Source organism: Gekko japonicus, unplaced genomic scaffold (assembly GCF_001447785.1).
Source record: "Gekko japonicus isolate JY-2015 unplaced genomic scaffold, Gekko_japonicus_V1.1 scaffold685, whole genome shotgun sequence".
Taxonomy (NCBI): Eukaryota; Metazoa; Chordata; class Lepidosauria; order Squamata; family Gekkonidae; genus Gekko; species Gekko japonicus.
The window spans coordinates 860,950-875,250 of NW_015169795.1; the positions used below are offsets into that span (position 1 = coordinate 860,950).

The 14,301-nt window shown below is 39.7% G+C and overlaps 1 protein-coding gene across 1 annotated transcript in view; it reads left to right on the top strand.

Moving 5' to 3' along the window:
* The window catches only part of XPO4 (exportin 4), a 75,818-nt gene extending 72,851 nt beyond the window's left edge, over positions 1 to 2,967 (top strand). Inside the window, exons 22-23 of the mRNA XM_015417050.1 lie at positions 996 to 1,088; positions 2,274 to 2,967. Of these exons, the coding sequence (XP_015272536.1) occupies positions 996 to 1,088; positions 2,274 to 2,471 (291 nt within the window). The 3' untranslated portion in view covers positions 2,472 to 2,967. The remainder of the gene's footprint in view (positions 1 to 995; positions 1,089 to 2,273) is intronic.
* The last annotated feature ends 11,334 nt before the right edge of the window (positions 2,968 to 14,301 follow it).

Genomic DNA, 14,301 nt, shown 5'->3' on the forward strand with positions numbered 1-14,301 from the left:
GCATTCCTGGGCTGGAAGCTTAAAGAGCCAACTAACTCCAGCCATGTCCTGGGACTGTCCTTTGCTGTATCAGCATGATGGGTGCCCCAGCATATTTCTAGGGGTTTGTTGGTGGCTGGACAATGCTGTGCTGCTCTAGAGAACTATGCTATCATAACTCTGGGATATATAGGCACAGAGCTTTTTTTGTAGAAAAAGCCCAGCAGGAACGTATTAGCATATTAGGCCACACCCCTGACAGCACAGCTCATTAGCATATTGTGCCACATACCCTGCCTTCCCTTGACTTGCCCCCCCCCCCCCTTGAAGGGAAGGGAAGGCAGTTTAAAGCTGCGGAGAGCCTGGGCAAGTTGGCCCTTGGACAGGCCGGGGAAGGCAAAGGGAGGCATTTAAATGCCTCCCCGATCTTTCCAGGGCCTCCCTGGCCGGGCCGCCTCGGAGTCACTGGGCGTGAGGGTGTTGATCTTCGGGCCTTCCCTCTGTAGCCACGCACACAAAGGTTTTGGCTGTAGTGGGCGTGGCCAACTCTGATGCCAGCCGGAACTCCGTTCCTGTGCGTTCCTGCCCAAAAATAGCCCTGTATAGGCATAACTCCAAAAATGCCAATGTGAGGCTTAGTTGGCTGCTTGAGTGCTTTCAGACCCCTCCCCCTCCACAGCACTGTAATGAAGTTTAGTTGCAAGTGTGATCAGATTAAATCTGTCTAACTTTGTATTGTCACAATAGGTAACATATAATAAGAAGCATTTACCTATGTTTTAGACTGGGATGCCTCTTCTGTTGCACTCTATTTTTGTAAGAATTTTTGTAAAATGTATATGCTGCCCAATTAACTTGAGGAGACCTATAGTTTATTTTTGCCATCAAATAAAATTGATTTTATCTTTACAAGGAACCAAACTGTTACTTAAAACACAGTGAAAAGTATTTAACGGATCCGATAATCTGATTTCAACTACTACATCCCCCTTGGATATATTTATTTGTAATTTCAGATGGTTTTTGATATGCTTGTACTGCAAAAGCACAATACAGAGATGACAGCTGCAGCAGGTGAAGCATTTTACACATTAGTATGCTTGCATCAGGTAGGTTACTTTTATATTATCATACCTTGCAAGACCTTGCAAAAACCATTTATCAGTTACTAGCTACTAAAATATATCAGGTTAATGAAGTGAACTGCAGTAATAGATATTATTCTAGTTTTCACCAGTAATGTTCAATAAGCACTTCCAGAATAGCTCATTCTTCTAGGACTCAGAGGAGCTTGAATTTCAAATGTCTCTGCAAGGGAATGAGTGGGTGGCAGGTGTTTGTCCATTTTCCCTTTCAGCAGTAGTTCCTCCTGCCTCTTGAAGTGTTGATCATTAGGGTCTCCCAATCTTCAAGGGTGGTTTAGGAATGGACTGTGTTAGGAGGGATTAAAAGCTCTCCCCCACGTGGATAGAAGTGTCAGATAGTCCTCTGAGTCATGAGTCTGGCAAGCTATTATCTGTCTGACCTTTGACACCTGACAAGTAAGATAACAGCAGCTCTCCTTAAATGGCTGCTGTAAGAATAACATAGGCTGCGGTCACACGTAACAGAAGCCACACAAGTGAGATGGAAAACAGCCGGAGTTTCCGGGCGCGATCTCACCAGCACATCTGGGAAGCGTAGCACTCCCGTGGCTCAACCGAGGCTTCTAGCCGAAACTGCGTGGCAAAAAACTAGTACCTTGGAGGTACTAGTTTCCGGAAACTGCGGGGCAAGGGCAGGCGTCTGATCGCGTTTCCGGTGGCATCCGGCGCCCGCCCATGTCCCCTTGCAAATAAGGTGGGGGGGTTTTTGTCCAAGTCTCTGTGGATGCGCATGCGCACCCAACGGAGCATGCGCATTTGTCATGTACACAAAAATAAAAAACAGTTTGCCGTGGCGCGCGCTTCTTCGTTGTGCGCCGGCTTGTCCTGTGATCGGCACCTCTCCCTTGCCATGGAACCTCCACGGTACCTCCACAGGACCTCCACAGGAGGTCTGATCACGTAACTGCGCAGTAGTTTGCCCCAGGGCAAACAGCCACGCTTCTCCTCTGCAGTTTCCTGCCTGTGTGACCGGGGCCTAAGATAAATAAGTGAAGTGGTTTGAAATTTGAAACTAACTATATAAATCCTTCATTGTATTATATATTAGCAGCAGCTGCTGTATATAACTCGCAGTTCTTCTATTGGAAAGATTTAGTCTGGATGCAACCCATTTTGTCATATTGAAAATATAATTCCTTTCCTTCACAGGCTGAATATTCCGAATTAGTTGAAACGTTATTATCAAGCCAACAAGATCCCATCATTTACCAGCGGTTAGCAGATGCCTTCAACAAGCTTACTGCAAGCAGCACTCCGCCTACGCTGGACCGTAAGCAGAAGATGGCCTTCGTTAAAAGTTTAGAAGATTTTATGTCAAATGTTGGTGGACTCCTCTGTGTAAAATAAAACACCAGAACTGTATGCCTAACTTAGACCCTTTCTGCAAAATGCACTGAGAAATGCTGAAAGCTGACTTAATCTTAATGCCTGTTTCTGGGGGGGTTTTCTCAGCCATCCTAAGATTTTAGAGAGCCTGGAAGTTTTGGTATAGCAGAGTGGAATAGGAGAGGACAGCTTTAAAATCAGCTTCTGCTAATGTGTTTTAGCCACAGTCTTGTCATACCTTTCTATGTTGTACAGAATAAACAGAAACTGAAATCTTACAAAGAATTCCACAAGTGCATACAGATAACGGGCACAGTTAAAAACAAGAACCAGTGCCTTGCCCCAAATGGCCCTCAAATAGTGACCATTCGGACTTCGAAAAGATTGTGTTTTTTTTGTTGCTATAAACCCTTCTAGTGTGTGGTGTAAGCACATACAGAACTGTAAAACAATTCTAAGCTTTATTTTTTCCTCTGAAAATGGAGTGTATGATCCAGAAGAAGAAGAAAAAGAAAACCACCAAATGATATTTTTTAACTTGGATTTAGTTTTTTGGGGTTTTGTTTTTGTTTTTACATCAACCTGGTGTTGCATGTTTTTGTGTAATACAAGTTTCTACATTATATGCTGCTGCCTAAAGTTCAGAAAGAAGAAAGGTGTATATTTTTGTTTCCCCTGAAATGAACTTTAGGAACTGTAGCCATTTCATTGCCTTAATTTAAAAACAAATAAACATGTTAGGTGAGAAATCTAAGGCAAGGTTTGGGTCTTCAGAACTGGTCTAGACTCTTGGCATTAAGTTGCTGTGTATGTGTTTGCAGCCGTTCTTTATGTTGCAAAGTATTATGTCAGTATGAGTGTAACAGAAACGTTCATGTGTAGTTTTATTTTCAGTATCTCCTGATTTATGCCCAGGTCATACACAACTGATGTGTATTTCTAGATTGAACTGTTTGCTGAAGCAATAATGATTCAAAAGGTGTAAATTATTGATTTATACGAACTTTTTTTGTTAATGTTGGGGCATTGGATGCAATGGCTAGACTGTGAGTGTCAAACTCTTCTAGCCAAAAGCCATGCACATTTTGATTTCAAGATCCAGAATCCTGAACTGGGGTCTGATGTCTTACCACCATGGTCAGATCCGCGGTGCTGTCTTCTGCTGCTCTGATCCCACTTGTTCAATGTGTTGGCACTTTAAAGATTACCTGTATGGTTTCATCCTGCATCCACCAAATAGGAGGTTGCAGTGGGAACAAAGTGGCAGGAATTCAAGAATATGGAAGCAGGGAATTTTCTATTAGTTACAAGCCAAACTAAACCAACGCAAATGTATATGCTGCTGGTTAAACTGAACCATTTTTGATGAAGGAAGGGGGTAATTTGTCTCCCAGGCCTTGAGCTTCACACCCCTGCAAGATTTGTGTTATTGTATATTTTCCAAGTGATAGTTTTTACATTTTATATTGGGGGGGGGGTGGGATATATAAAACATTAACCTTTTCAGTGCAGTGAGTAGCATCATGTTTGCAATTCCGTGCCATCCTTCAGCTGTTCATCTCAAAATGTAATTTCACTACCTAGAATTATATATGATATGAAATCTTTAGCACTATGGAGTGCTGTAAGGGTCCAAAAACCTAACTTCTTTAATTCCTTCTTGATAAGCCATGAACCCAGAAGGGCAAGATATGTTACGGATTTTGTGGGTTTTTTGTTTTTTTAAAAAAATATTTCTCTGAACATTCAGCCTTACCATAAAATGAAGACTGGCTGGAGCAAGTTGTCTCCTTGAAATAAAGTATCTGAAAGGCTCATTAGAGTAAGGTTCAATTCAGATGTCATGACTGTCATCAGGAATGTGCTCTGTGCTCGCATGCGCCTTTCTTCCCTTGCACACTCCTTCCAGTTCTAGGTAGTAACAGTTTGCTGTGACATTCAAATTGGCCAGATTTATGTAATTATCTCAAACCATAGCTTGCAACTGAACCAGAATGGTAAGTTGTGGCTTGAAGCAGGAGCCTTAAGTTCCCAGTGGCCAAAAATCCTGGTTTGGCCGTGACATCTAAACAGAGCCTTAAATCTCTCCCATCACAGTTAATATTGCTTCTGCAGTTTCTAAGACGGTGTTAGTGATACATACGTATAGAATGAGGAAATGTCTCTTGTAAATTCCTGATTTCTGTTTGGTTCTCGTGGCTCCAGCAGAGCCACTCATGATCTAATTATGGGAAATTCTGAGAGTAAAATTATTTGATATTTGTTGGGCTTCAATGGACAATGGCTTTAAAAACACCATCAATTGTGTTAAAGATCGTTACGATGAGAAAAATGGGCAACTCCCTAGCCTCTGTTTCATTGAGGGTACCCATATAACACTTTGGAGTATAACTGAATCAGTTGTTTTCACAGTTATTGTGTACAACGGTTCCAGTTTATAAAAATAGTGCTTAACATTGGTACCATGTGAATCTCTGATTTCTGGCCATATGACAGTTATTTCAAGAAAAAGATTAAACATTTGCAAGATCTTGCTTCATGTGTAAAAATATTTGCAATACAGTAAATGAATCTTGCCCCCAAACTCTTCCTAGCTGGATAGGGGGAAGATTCTGTTGCAAGCTGCTGCTGTACAACCTGTCTGTTCAAGATTAATGGACTTCGTACACAACAGTAGTTAGGTTGGTACTGAAATTGAGTTGTCAAGGATTATTTGCAATCTTTTTTAAAATTTTACTTCCTCATTTGAAATGTACATTATATTTAAGCGAACGCTGTCAGTATGTTTTAATCTGAAAACTTTGTAACTGTTCATAATATCTGAGAAGGTTGACTTTCTTTCCTGTCTTTGTATTTTTTAAAAAATATGAATAACATTTGATCTCTTCCTTCCCCATGCAACATTTCCAGATGTCACATTATCTATGTCCATCTTCTGAATGTCATTGTTTTTAACAATTTCAGAGATACCACAGTAGCTCTGGAAGCCAGTATTGGTGCTTATGTACCTTCACCACACTGGAGAGCTTTTCGTTACTTGACTATATCCGTTTTTTTTAAAGCAGTCTTTAATGGAATATTATGTTTTTCTGTTAGTGAGGGCACAAAGAAAGCCCATGGAAGTCAATAAAAAACCACAATTAATTTTATCAGGCTTTGAATTAAGCCCTGTGATATTATTGAGAAATTGGTATACTAATGTAACAGAACTGAACAGAACTGAATTTTGAATAATTACTGAGAGGTCAAAACACTTTAAATATTTTTTGTTAGATCTGGTATGCAAATCACAATTGTACAATTATAACATTTTCTAAAATGTGGTTCTTTCATACAGTAAACAGCTTCCACTAGATGCCTGTTTTAGCATGTCATTCCCACTTCTGCTAATCTACATTCAGGGTTTGGGACAACTTTCCAAAGTTCTGTGGTTTAATTCTACTATTAGCTATATTATTATCAGGAATTTAAACCTGAAAGAATCTGCTGTCTGAAGGATCAGGAGCTTTAATCCAAGATGCCATCTGGATCACGTAGAGCACTAACTAAAAGAAATACACAGAAGGCTAGGTGGATTTTTCCTTGTATGGAATTTTTATCATTTAGTACTAGAAACAGGAATTTTTAAAAAATTAATAGTACCAAACTTAATCTGGGGTAAAGAGTTTGCCAGCGATCATGCAATTCCTAACACACATACTAGTGTTTGGGCACGCCAACCTGTGAAGAATCAGTAAGAATATGTTTAGAATCCAGAATGCTCAGTGTAATATCTAGTGTCTGATAGCTAACTTATCACAGTAGAATCTGAAATAAATTGAAGACAACTGAATCAGCTAGTCCATATCTGTACCATCATACTAAAGTCTAATATAGTAATAGCAGTATACTAATAGTAGTATTTGTCACTCCTGCACTGGAGCATTTATTTGTCACTCCTGCACTGGAGCATTTATTTTGTGTGAACTCTGCAGCATACCAGGAAGTGATAATTAGAGCAAAAGAAACCCACAGTTCAAGAAAGTTCCCATTTGTGGTCAAGGTTATTTGTAACTTCAGAATAATAGTAACTCAGCAGTTTCTTCTTGCATTCTGAATAATATTATAGAAAATGTATACATTTTGTTGGGTGGGCAGCTGGTTTCTAGGGTCTTACCTGTTTGCTGACACTCAGTTCACCTCAAGTGCTTATTCTGAGATCAGCCCTCATAGTATTGCATATTCTCTGTGAATGCACACCGAAATACAAGCAAAACTGTTTTTAAGTGGAAGTGAAGGTCCTGAAGGCCCGTAGTATATAAGTCTTCAAACATAAAGCATAATTACCAGAAGGTTATTCTAGCACTTGAAACCAATTCAAGTCAGCCTCACCTGAACAAAATAGTTATTGCTCTGAATCTGCACAAGAATTCAGGTATCTCACTGAACACCAGACTAAATAAAATATTGTTACGGACAAATTGCAACGATTTCAGGAAGCCATTGGCTATTTCAGGAAGCTCCCCCCCCAAAAAAAAAAAAGAAAAAAAGAATGCTGATTTAAAAAAAACAACACACAACATTTTGGCCATGTGCAATTGTTGCTCTTGGTTTACCTGCCGCTTAAATAAACTGGCTTTCTAGCTGTATCTGTAATACACATAATAGCATACAAAACCACTTTTTGTGGGTACCAAGACTTTGTCATGTACCACTAGAGTACTGACCCACCTGCTCTTTGTAACTTCATAGAGCGTTTTGCATGGGGAATGGCAGTAAGTGAGCAATCAAAATCAAAATAGCATTGAAGGAGGTAAGACTGTATTTTGCAATTTTGACTCCCTTTTAGAAGACCAATTTTGGGAGCAAGGAATTTGGTTAATCTTTCGAAATTTATTTTCAAACTGTTATAAGTGATACAATTGATTTTTCTGTTTTCTTAGGTATCTAAAGTGCATCTAGCTGAATGGTACAGGTGTTTCTCAAACATTCTTGGAGACCTGAATATCAGATAGAAGCTCTTGAGTTTTAGCAACTACTTTCTCCTTTTCTCATTCTATTTTCCAAAATACTTCAACACTGAAAGTATAATTGCACATAGCACTAGCGTAGCAATGGTGACAACTTCCTTCGTATCTTCACTAAATGTATTTTTTTATCTTACTGGCTTGATTGTCGCTGCAGATTTCAAACTGGCCAACCTGCTCCAGGAATGGAAAACATTTATTCTCTATAGTGCAGTACCTGAGAGAAAATAAAAGGTTGAAACTATCCAAAAGGTTGAAACTTTATCCAAAACCTTTGAAGATATTTAGCCTCTTTTCTTTATGAGGTCTACTCTGGAATAAACTGTGGTTATTTTTGTATACAAAACCTTCACACATTTTTGTGTAACTTGACTTTTTTTTTTTGTCCTAACCTAGTAAGGTTTTAGGTTCTTATTTGCTTTTTTTTTGTTGTGGAGAAATTTGAGACCTCTAATATTCAAGTGAATGATTTAAACAAAAACATAAATGGAAAGCAGCAGGAAAAGGGAAAAGCTTCTAATTTTTCATCAGACTTCAATCCTAGCTGGATAATAAAATGTGAGGGTATTGGTTTAGTTGACAATGTGGCTTTTTAGAAACTAAGAGTGATTGCGTTGAATTGCCTTTGAAACTTGCAGCATTACAATCCTGGTGCTTCAATACATGCAGTTCAATATTTACCTTTGGGGGCATTTGAAGAGGTACTCAATGTAGTAGTCACATTTTCTATTGCAGATACGTGAAGTATAGATATGGATTCTTTCCCAATTATTCCTAGTAGTTCTTTCCACAATAATATTTGAATTTCTGTATCTGAATTTACTGTGCACTGTATTGCCGTTCACAAAAAAAGTGGGCTTGGAGAGGCGGTCTGTATACTTTATACAGACTATATCTCAGCTGTGAAGCAGTTGGTTAGTGTGAAACGGTTTAGGGACCGCTTACTGCATGCAAGACTACAGTACAAACATCTCAAGTTCTCTCGTTCTTGCAGTAATCCTGCAAGATAATTTTGTAATCACTCAGACGTGCTACTGCAAAATGTAGCAATTAGGGTGGGAAGAAATCTCCAACTGTCCCGTCTGCTCTGTTTTAAAATATTGTCTACTATGCATTTTTCTTGGTGTGTTCCAGTACTTTTAAGCAGCAATTTGCGACTATGAACTGTTGCTGTATTTATGAAAAACATCTTTGGAAGATCTGTCAAGATCAACACCACTGCAATGAATGCTTATGTTCTTCTGCTGTCCTGATGAAAGACTGTTCTGCTGAAATACTCTTGAACTGCCCTCGGCCTTTTTATGCACTTTTACAACTTTATGGCTGTTGAAAATGAATTGTCTTGCAAATCTTTTTATAAACACATATTAAAGAAATAGCTGTGCCTCAGGAAACCAAGTTACAATAGATACCTGCCTCTTATTTTGAGTTAGTGATGCTTAGCCATAATTTTTTAAATTGCCAAATTATATTTAAATCACAGGACATTTTTGACTGCTTGTTTAACCTGTAAAAGAGGAGCAAACCCCTGCTTTAATTTTTATTTTTAATGTTAATATTTATGTTTGATTCTCGTCACACTTTAGAACATAAGAACATGTCATGGAGGAGCCTTAAGATATCCATTTTTCTTGGCAAAATTTGTTGTACAAACTGTTAGCTATTTAATTGCATTTTTGTTCTAATTATAATTTTATTGGTTTTGCTAAATATATCTCATATTTTTTTTCCTGTTTCTTGCGATAGCAGACTGATACGAGGATATGGAAGGGAAGATGTAAAAGTAATTTGTACCATTTTTGGTACAGTATATATGGGCTCACTGGGAATCTTGCATTACTTAAGTGTTACAAAACAAGTCCATGTTGGACTACTCCCACCCATGAATCTTCTGATGAAATTAAAGAGCTGTATTAGGTGACCAGAATGCCAGCTCAGTAGCGTGTACCTTGAACTTTACTGTGGCTTATCCAATTGGACGAAAAGAAGGGACTATCCTAACTCTCAAGAAGCCCCGCTTCCACAAGATGGTATTCTTAACTTTGGGGTAAAGGTAAAGGTTTCCCTTGCTCGAAAGCTAGTCGAATCCGATTCTAGGGGGCAGTGCTCATCTCTTTCCAAGCCGAAGAGCCAGCGCTGTCCAAAGACGTTTCCGTGGTCATGTGGCCGGCATGACTGAACGCAGAGACGCACAGAACTGTTACCTTCCCACCAAAGCAGTACCTATTTATTTACTTGCAATTTCTTGCTTTCGAACTGCTAGGTTGGCAGGAGCTGGGGCCAGAGATGGGAGCTCACTCCATCACACTGCACTAGCGTCTTGAACTGCTGAACTACAGATCTTCCTTTGAGCCACCGTGGTACTGTTAATGGTGAAGAACCCTAAAATATCCACTGATTATCCTGAATTCAAATGTGCATGTTTTACTTGTGTAGACTTGATGTACAATTAAATACAGTCAGTGCTCTATAACAGGGTGATCAACGAAAGCTCTAAAGGAGGCCACTGGGCTGTTCATGAGGAGTGTCTCCAGTATTAATCTTTGGGCTATAGGTATAGAATAGATTAGTAAAAACAGTAAGCTCGTGCATTCTGAAGCTGAGGAGGCTCAATCCTTTGTTTCTACTGTAAAAGTGTACTTGAAGCAGAAGGCTTAATGACATTTTCTGTCCCTTATTTCTACCATCCACCACCATTAGTGGTTCCTTCGAACACCAGTTTCCTGTAGTTGGAAAATAGCTAGTGAACGGTGGATGAATAGTAACTTTTATACATCTACCATAATTTGATGCAGTATGAACTCTTAACAGAGAAGTTAAAAGGGTAGCAAAGCTAGCATCCAAGGAACCTCAAAACTCCTTATGTTTATTAGAAATATTTGCAAACTACTTCTGTACCAAGTAGCTTGAGGAGATTCATAATAAAAATAACTCACATCACTATGATCAATAATAAAAGATCCAGTCCACCAGAACTACAAACCAAATTTTAAAACTGCAGCAGCAGTAACAACAAAACCAACAGAGAACAGCCACCTGAAATCTTAAGTAACAAAACAGTAGTTGTGCACCTGAAAGGTTCTTTGACCTTATGTTTCTCAAATAACTACCTTATGCCACAAAATAAGATGCTTCAGAAACTGAGGAATCTTTCAAAAGCAGTTTGTGAGAGCCAGTTTGGTGTAGTGGTTAAGTCTGCAGACTCTAATCTGGGAGAACCAGGTTTGATTCCCCACTCCTCCGCTTGCACCTGCTGATGTGACCTTGGGTCAGTCACAAGCTCTGGCACAGCTGTCCTTGAAAAAGAGCAGTTTGTGTCAGAGTTCTCTCAGCCCCACCCACCTCACAGGGTGTCTGTTGTGGGGAGGGGAAGGGAGAGGAGTTTGTAAGCCGCTCTGAGACTCTGAGTGAAGGGCGGGGTATGAATCCAATCTCTTCTTCTTTGTGCTCAGGGTTGGAGTCTTGCTTTAGGAAGCTTTTAGTCTCTCTAGCCAATGCAATCCCTTTAGACTCTGTCTGGCCTTACCAAGCAACAGAAGACTCTGCACTAGGGGCGGAGTACCTACATTTTATCTGCTGTTGATAATCGGAATAATTTTCAGTTTGATATTATATGGATTTCAAATGGTTGTTGGCTCAATCAGTATGCAGATTTTTGAACGTCCTTTCAAATATTGTTTTCAAAGGCAGAGCTTTAAATTTTTTTGGTCCTCTAAAACTCAAACCTTGGTTATATTAAAGATGTTTCAAATGTTCCCAATGGTGGCCATCAGCTGGAAAGTGGATTCCTTGTAGCCCTACACAGGTGAGATGTGAATATACTTGCATGAAGAACCTTCTTAGATTCACTATGTATGTTACATTGTATAGTATAGGTGAAATACATGAATACTTTGTGTAGAACATCAGCATGTGTAAATGTTGACCTTTAGGAAACAACAACAAGGACCCAGCAACCCTAGAGAGTAGACCAAGACAAAAAAGTTGCCGTACAAGTTCAATATACTTATGCAAAGTATGGATAATTTAATACATATTCTTTTTGTTTCAGTAGCTGCACATCCAGAGACCGAAGTCCCACCAAGACGAACTTGCTCGAGATTTTAGCTGTTCGTTTCGACCAAAGTCTTTGTCACATCTCAGTTTGTAGTCATTCTTTCTGTTCACAAAGTCAATTCACAAGTGGCTGAACACAGCTCCCCACTGGTATTAGAGTTTTCTGATAACAAATCTTTGCATAAGTATATTGAACTTGAACGGCAACTTTTTTGTCTTGGTCTAAATGTTGACCTTTGCCTGTAAAATATTTGAGGAGGGCCCTGACACTTGTTTGTTCATAGCTCACAAATATTTTGTAGGCAAAGTAAAATTATATACATGTATCTTGACCTTGAAAATTGATTTCTAGGTACAAAAAGTGTACTCAAAGTGGGACTATAAAAAGTAATATGTAATAACAGGACATCTAATAACTTATACCTAATGTAGTGTACACAGGTGTGTATATGTCCTGGAAATTTTCCAGTTCAACTTGTGGCTTAGCTATGAATACACCTACTCAGATGTTTCTGTGGGAGTATTTTATGGCTTGTCTGTAAGCCACTTTGGGGACATATTGGATGGGAAACAATATTAAAACTAATCAGTCATACTTCATATATATATTATGGAAGGAACGTCATTGTTACTCCACCATCTGTGGATCTGAAATTAGGCCTCAGCCACACTGAGGCAAAACGGAGCCATTCCATAAAAGAAATCTCTAAGGCTAGAATGTGAGAGCTTGGCTAGGGGCAGAGAGGGCAGATCTGTGAAGATCAGCATTTTGACACTATCTGCCTAACTTCTCACCCAGGTTGTTGTGAACAGAAGGAGAGAGAGAAATCTCTCCCACTGCCCATGAGTTGCTGCTTTGTCTTCCAGCCTGTTCATGCCACAGTTTAAAGCAGCCAGCCACTTACTAGCTCTGTAATACATGTTGTGTTTTTGTTTACCAGCTTTACTTTAGACAGACAGGTGGGAAATCTATAATAGATTTGCTCTGATTCAACAAGTTTATATTATGTTCTGTGGATTGGTGTGAGCCCATTAAGCTTAGTGACTGAATGCAACCTTGCAGGGGGGGTGTTGATAGGTACGGGGAATAATTCTGCAAAGTTTTTATCTGTCCTATGTAGCCTTAAAACAGGAGATACTCAAATGTATAAAAAGCATTCCCAGGAAGAGACCTCCCGTACCTTTTATATCTAGACAGTATGGACAGGTTGCTGTAGATTTTCCGGGTTGTGTGCCCATGATCTTGGCATTATAGAACCTGATGTTTCACCAGTAACTGTGACTGGCATCCTCAGAGGTATAACATAGAAAGATGGAGTACTCTCTGTGTCAAAGTGAGAAGAAAATGGTAGGCAGGTAATTTATATCTACTCCGGAAGGTACAGTAGGGCTAAGTAATTATCTTGTAGGAAGAGCTTTCCTGAGGAGGTCCTTTTGTATATTGGATTGTTTCCTGAGGAGGTTTCCTGTTTCCTTAGAAGGTTCTTTTGTATGTGGATTGGCTTTTGAAATTCTAATCTTATCTGTAGTGCTATTGTCAGATGTAGAGCCTTTCAGGACAGGAAACCATGCCCTATTTATTTTTAAACTCTCTTTCCTGTTGAAATTGTGTTTATGTTTATGAATTTCAATGGCTTCCCTGTGTAATCTGACATGGTAATTGGAATGTTGTCCAGCCTTTCAGTGTCTTGGAACAAAATACTGTGTCCTGTTTGACAGTATTCAGACCCACCAGAAAAATACAACAGATGCTACGATCGGCAAAGGACAGAAGAGTCCCCCTCACTTCTGCAGGAGTATACCGCATACCATGCAGTTGTGGACAAGTTTACATCGGGACCACACAGTTTAGCATTCAGACAAGAATAAAAGAACATGAAAGACACTGCAGACTTGACCAACCTGAAAAATCAGCAGTGGCTGAACATAGCCTAACTCAAACAGGACACGGTATTTTGTTCCAAGACACTGAAAGGCTGGACAACACTTCCAATTACTTAGCCCTACCCCACCCTCTGGAGTAGATGTAAATTACCTGCCTACCATTTTCTTCTCACTTTGACACAGAGAATACTCCATCTTTCTGTGTTATACCTCTGAGAATGCCAGGCACAGTTACTGGCGAAACGTCAGGTTTCTACAATGCCAAGACCACAGCCACACAACCTGGAAAATCTACAGCAACTAGTGAAATCCGGCTATGAAAGCCTTCGACAACATAGTATGGACAGGGTTTAGTGTTTAAATATTTTATCTAAGGATTTTCTAAGTAGTGCCTTAAGGACTGAATTTTTTTACAGCATAATACTATACAAAGTTGCAAAGATCAAAGGCATACCCAGTAAGTTCAGTGACCATGATGACACACGACTCAATTTACCACCAGTAGTAGGGGAGAGAAATCCTGGTCTTGAAAATGCTGCAAACCTCCATTCTGTTTGCTTTAACTAAGTAGGTATGTTTCTGGAAGGTAGAAGCTGAGAACAAATTGAAACATTACAAACTAGATCTCCTTCCCAGCCAATCATCAACCTACCTTTATTTCCCCCTCACTCTTCAGCTTTCCACCCCCCACACACCTGCAGCCTCTCCCATGCTCTGAAGCCCTGACTGCTACATCACATTGGCTGTCATACAGGTTCCACCTCAGCAGCATATAAGGATACAGAGCCCACCATTTTCTCCAGGGGAACTGATCTCTGCCATCTGGAAAGCAGTTGTAATTCTGAGTGATTTCCAGCCCTCCCCTGGAGATTGGACACATTTACCTCAGAACAGCAAACTGTTTA